This window comes from Carassius auratus, chromosome 24, assembly GCF_003368295.1.
Source record: "Carassius auratus strain Wakin chromosome 24, ASM336829v1, whole genome shotgun sequence".
NCBI classification, from domain to species: domain Eukaryota; kingdom Metazoa; phylum Chordata; class Actinopteri; order Cypriniformes; family Cyprinidae; genus Carassius; species Carassius auratus.
Genome location: NC_039266.1, coordinates 4,306,168 through 4,312,377, shown reverse-complemented (window position 1 = coordinate 4,312,377; position 6,210 = coordinate 4,306,168). Strand labels below are relative to the sequence as shown.

At 35.7% G+C, this 6,210-nt stretch overlaps 1 protein-coding gene across 1 annotated transcript in view; it reads left to right on the top strand.

The window, feature by feature from the left end:
* The first annotated feature begins 491 nt into the window (after positions 1-491).
* Positions 492-6,210, top strand: part of pcolce2b (procollagen C-endopeptidase enhancer 2b) — a 14,130-nt gene continuing 8,411 nt past the window's right edge. Inside the window, exons 1-3 of the mRNA XM_026200731.1 lie at positions 492-776; positions 971-1,079; positions 3,335-3,590. Coding sequence (XP_026056516.1) covers positions 700-776; positions 971-1,079; positions 3,335-3,590 — 442 coding nt within the window. The 5' untranslated portion in view covers positions 492-699. The remainder of the gene's footprint in view (positions 777-970; positions 1,080-3,334; positions 3,591-6,210) is intronic.

The window sequence follows — 6,210 nt, the reverse complement described above, 5'->3', positions numbered from 1 at the left end:
TAACTTCATTTTTAAATAATTTAACACATCAATTAAAAAAAATATATGTTTAAAATATCAAAACATATTTATCAATTTGTAACTGCAGGTTAAAGGACCCCATGTCCCACAGAGCTGCATTAAACAGTGTGTAAAAAACATCTAAATGGCACTTCAGATGCAGCTTCTGTTTTCTCTGCATTGCACAGATACTGGCCAATCATTATTAATGCCAATAGTTCTTAGTATTTGACAGTTGTGTTGTAAAGTTTGTAATAAAATAAATTCCACAAAAAAATATTATGTAACGTTAACCAACTTGAAAAATAGCTACACATTGGGAAAAAAAAAATGTTTTTCTTATTTTAATTATTATTATTTTTTTTCATTCAAATGAATCACCAAAGACCATTCTCCCCTCCCCTCCCCTCCCACCCCACCTCATCTCTCTCTCTCTCTCTCTCTCTCTCTCTCTCTCTCTCTCTCTCTCTCTCTCTCTCTCTCTCTCCCTCTCTTTGATCGCAGGTTTTGGATTTTGGAAGGCAGCTGTCGTGCTGCTCCCTCCTACAGAGCAGAACAGACGCTATATTCATCTGGCTCTGAAACTCCCCCGAGCGGCTTCAGGACAGACGGAGAGGAGCACAATAATATCATTAATGCAGCTGGTCGCAGACACGCACGCCTGATCTGACCTGATCCGATCCACTGGCAGTTCTTACAATGTGGAAGATCTGCGGTGTCCTGGTCGCCTGTGCTCTGCTGCTCGTGCTGCATGTGCGAGCTCAGACTCCAGACAGGTAAGTTTCTTCTTCAGTTCAGTCATGATGCAGCGCACTGGAAGCTCATGTATGATCGCACAGCGCATCTCACAAATATAAGCGTCGTGCTGCATTCAAATTAAAGTTTTATAACTCATAATGGCCGTTTGATGCTTTACTGTTGAAATGAATGCGGCATCGATGCAGGTATTTATTTCTCTTCTCTTGTCTAGACAGACCTTCACGTGTGGTGGGAATATCACGGGACAGTCGGGTGTTATTGGTAGTCAGGGTTATCCGGGCGTCTATCCGCCGAATACCAAATGTGTGTGGAGAATTACTGTAAGTATGAAGAGACTCAAACTTATTTATCATGTATGCAGGTAAATGAAATGCGACTGTAAATGTCGTTTTTGGCTCTCCATGTGTATATTTTCTGAAATAAAACCAGTGCCTGGTAAAGAATAGTGTTAAAGTGGATTTAGTTTTAGTTGATAAAGTTGATGTAGTTTTAGGTTTTAAATACTGCAGCAATTTTTTTTATTGTTATTATTATTTATTAATTAATTTATTATTTTTTGGTGTTGCCATGTTAAGAAGAGAAAAAACACCAATCAAGTCAGTATGGCAAATTAACCAATCATCATGCAAATGTAGTGACATCATTGCTGTAGGTTCTTTTACAGCCTTGGAATATGCATTCTTCTTTTACATAAAAAAAAATAAATTAAATAATAATAAAAAAGTGCCTTATATGAATTTATATGTATTTAATCCAAAACACATCCACTGTTGCCATTTTGCTACTTTTGCACTGTTGATGTGGGTTGTTTTGTAGTCAGGGTTTGAGCCAAATTACTACTTTAAATGGAAGGGAAAACCATGAAAAAAAAAAAAAAAAACCTGTGATTGGGATAGTTTTGATTAGCAATAGTCCTTTTTTCACATTTCTGGGTTTTTCAGCAGCAGAAGTCATCATATTGGGTTAACTTCGAGAGCAGTGAATGGGAGAGTACCACAAATATATATGTATATATATTGCATTCCCATTTGCTCAAATAGCAAAAGAAAATCTCTGCAATAGTGTTTTCACGACTTTCAATCAAAGTGAAAAACACTGACAAAGAAAGATTTAAAGTTTACCATCTTTCCCATAGACACTGCATTAGAAACACCCTCGCATTAGCGTTAACTACTTTTTTCATAATTTGATACCAATGTGATATAACACAAAGTATAGTTATAAATGTACATACATTTCAAGACATTAAAATCAAAACATTAACAAATGTAGAGTATTTGCTGGTAGTCCGTTTGGGCTGTTTTGTTTCAGACCTGGCAACCCTGAACCCATCTGCAGAACACTTTCAGAGGAAAAAGGTACAAAAGCTGTCACTTCGGCTGTACGCTACCCTTTCAAAAGTTACTGATCTGTATGATTTTGGTACTTATATGTTCACTTTAGGTAATAGTATGTACCTTTAAGGTAGCAATATACCCTCTTAAGGGTTAAATAAGGTACAGACTTGTACTTCTTGAAAATGTACCGCCTCAGCTTGAGAAAGCTTTTGTACCTTTTTCTTAAAGTGATATATGTCCAGGAATGTACAGTAGCCACACAACACCTGCGGTCATAAATAATGGACTATATCTACAGAACTTCTTCATTGAATACAGTACACGATGTGAAAGTGTGTCGGACTTAGTGTGAACTACACATTATTTACTAATTAAAAAGCTTGTATACTAGACAGACAGATAAAACAGACTTTATCACTAATCAAAGTTTGAATGCTTCTGTATAAGTACTGTAAAATGTATTAGGAATTTGAATACTGCTTTGATTTGCACGGCTGTAACGATGATGCAATAGAAAGTCATGGCAAGAATCAGTATGTGTGTGGTTGTGATCTGTCTTTGGTTTGGCTGCTGGCCACATTACATCCTTGTGGCAACTCCAGACTCATTCTAACGTTTTATTGCATTGCCGTCATTGCCTACAAGAGACTCAATTGGTGACCTGTCTGACTAAGAGGGTTTTTCCACTTTATTTTAAGAATCTTAATTATGCTGCATAATGTTTTCCGTGTTGCTGCAGTAAAATACATACTATAATATATTGAAAAAGGACGTTTTGTTTGTTTTTTCCATGATTTTCTCTTTTCTAAGCCATGAACCAAACCAACCAGCTCAAAAATGAATCACAACATTACAAACTTAGTCATTTGAAAAATACAAAGACATTTAAAAAAGGGCATTTTAAGAAAATGTAAATTTTAATAATAATTTATGCCGTGGTCACACTAGACATGAAACTGCAAAGGTCATGATAGGATGTCAAACACTACAGTGTAATTTTTAAAAACATAATTCAACATTATAATCCAAAATGTTACACTTTTGCAATGCTGCAATCCTGATTTAAAATTTGTGTACTTTTAATTCAGCTAGTTGGTCACAACGTCTTCTATTAGTCACACTTCTTCGTTTCAAGTCTGTGAATGACACAATCGAAACAGAAATGACAGAACAATACAAATGGATAACTATAAAGTCTGCCAGATGTTGGGTCTCAGTGTGACATCTGTTTCTTGCAGGTTCCAGAGGGCAAAGTGGTTGTCCTCTCATTCCGTTTCCTCGACTTAGAGAGTGACAACCTGTGCCGCTACGATTATGTGGATGTTTATAGTGGCCATGGAAATGGACAGCGTCTTGGCCGCTTCTGTGGCACATTCAGGCCAGGAGCCCTTGTTTCTACAAACAACAAGATGCTTCTACAAATGGTATCTGATGCCAATACAGCTGGCAGCGGCTTCCTGGCTGTGTACTCTGCTGCCCACCCAAACGAGCGAGGTAAGAACATCATACAAATGGACCATAAAATTGTCAGGTAATAAGACAGAATTCCTCTGTTCAGACCCAAAGGAGTTTAGTAGGTGTTTTTAGGTGTTCAAGATGTTTAAAGTTCAACAGTTTATAATTGTATTTAATTTTTCTGAATATTCAATGGATTAAATGGTCGTACCACCTTTCCCTTACTTGCATCCTAAATAATCAGAGGTGTCAATTAACGAAGTACAAATACTCTGTTACCTTACTTAAGTAGAAATTTGGGGTATCTATACTTTCAGCTGACTTTTTACTTCTACTCCTTACATTCACGCAATTATCTGTACTTTCTACTCCTTACACTTTAAAAATAGGTTTGTTACTGCTATTTCATTCCGGCTTCTCATCATAAAAAAAAAAAAAAAAAAAAAAAAAAAGCCTATCCAGATAAATCACGCCATCCGGATGAAGTGAATTTGATTGTGGTTGGATGAGAAGTATAAACATATACCATTCCGACACCCTATTGGTTTGTACGCGATCCATCTCACCTGCACATGACACAAATCACATCACACTCCTGCTAGGACAAAACCAGTGTTGGGTTCATTTATCAAAAAATATATTTCTTAAAAAGTTATTTTTTCTCACTACTGGCTCATTTACCAAATGAGTGCTTTCTCTTCATCCTCCACAAATTAAGCTACTGTAGGTAGTTCGGTAGCGAGATGTTTTAACAAATTATTGTTTGCGATTGACAATGTTGAGATAAGTAGGATATACCAATTTTGTAACTCGTTACCCCCCCCGAGCACTAGACATAGCAAACGTATGTACCGAATACAGGAAGCTATCCATCAAGAAGGTATCAGGATTATGAGTTATTTTTCATTTTTAGTTTTTGATTAATCACTTGGATAAATCATTAATTTTGACAGCACCAGAATTTTGTTGTAAATAGACAACCATACAAGGGTAATTGTTACTAAGCCTGCACCAATGTTCTTGTCCATTGCCCTCGCAGATTCCTGCTGCTAAGCTTGGATGTACATTTACATTCCATTAAAGATTATTGATTATGACATGCTTCTGAAGTTTGACTTTTTGCACCATAACAATACTTACAGGCAACTAGTCATATCATATCTGTAGTTCTTTAATGTATCTGCATTGTACTAAAATACATTCATTTTCAATGGACAAATATGCAGCTGAAACATGTAGCCTAGTGCATCCCAAATTTTTCAACATGAACATTTTAATATAACATTATAGTCATTATGGCCTATGGCCTTTAGAAAAATGTTTTTTTGAGGAGGTGGGGTAGTGCACAATAGGCTCCTGTGTCGCGGCCCAAGCTTTTGTTCTTAAAGGCATGTTTCTTCCTTACATTACTTTTACTTTTATACTTTAAGTAGTTTTGAGACCAGTACTTATACACTTTTACTTGAGTAAAAAGTTTGAGGTGATACTTCAACTTCTACAAAAGTCTTTTTAAACCCTAGTATCTATACTTCTACCTGAGTAATGAATGTGAATACTTTTGACACCAGTGTAAATAATCAATGTTTCCATCCATAAATTCAGCTATTATCGGGCAAGGATTGTGTTGAAGAAGACAAAGGGCGACTTTAATGAGCATTTAAGATCTATCTGACAGCTCATAAAGAAGGACAGAGGTCAAGAAAATGCAGGAGGAAGAGAAATGAATCTTTGGTACAAACATTTTCCGTTTTGTAAATAACAGAAAGATTGATTCTAAAGGCAGAAAAGCCTGGTTTTAATTTCACTAGTTAAACATAAAGAGACTTTCTCTGCAGGGCCTGAGAGTTGATTTAGACTACCCTAGGATCTGGAGATCATTGCAGTGGATTTTGTGGTATGATGTGGAATTTCTCACAGACGGTTTTCCAGTGATTCAGTGATTGGGCAGACCCCCAGAGGCCGTCTTGCTCAACGAGTAAATGTATAAGCGATAAGACGTCTGCTTGGCCAGAGCAGGACAGCTGGAATTTACATGATTTAGATTGTGTCTCTGTGTTTTGTCATCATTAGTTGGCAGACAGCTGTTGTGTGCTGGTAACAATGGAAGCTTGCAGTCATTACATAATGATCGCAGATGTTATCAGGTTTTGGTTTCGTGGAAAAGATATGTCCGTGGTCAGTTTGGTTACCATTATGAGTGAATCTAACAAAAGAAAAAGAAGTAAAATTTTCACATTTCACCTTAAGTTAATAATGTCCATAGTAATAATAAAAATAAATTTTATTTTATGTAATTTAATTATATAATAAAATAAAATTACATAATTATCTCATATATACTATATTTCTAAATTAATAATTAAACACAATAAATTTTTTCACTGAGATCCACTACTTTCAGGACCACTAATATTTTAACATTATTTTTGCATTAATTTCATGACATTTAAAGGACAGTTCACTGATTTCTAATCAGCTTTGTACTTGGTATTATGTATTTATTATTTGTCTGTGTTACCTGCATCCAGATATCCCTGTTTATTTGTCAACAAAAATTAATAAATTTTACCTCTTCCGATGTTGGCACCTTTTGACAGCTCCAGGGCTTTTGTTAAATTTTCTGATGCAACAAAATTTAATGTATGAACTTCCGCAATTT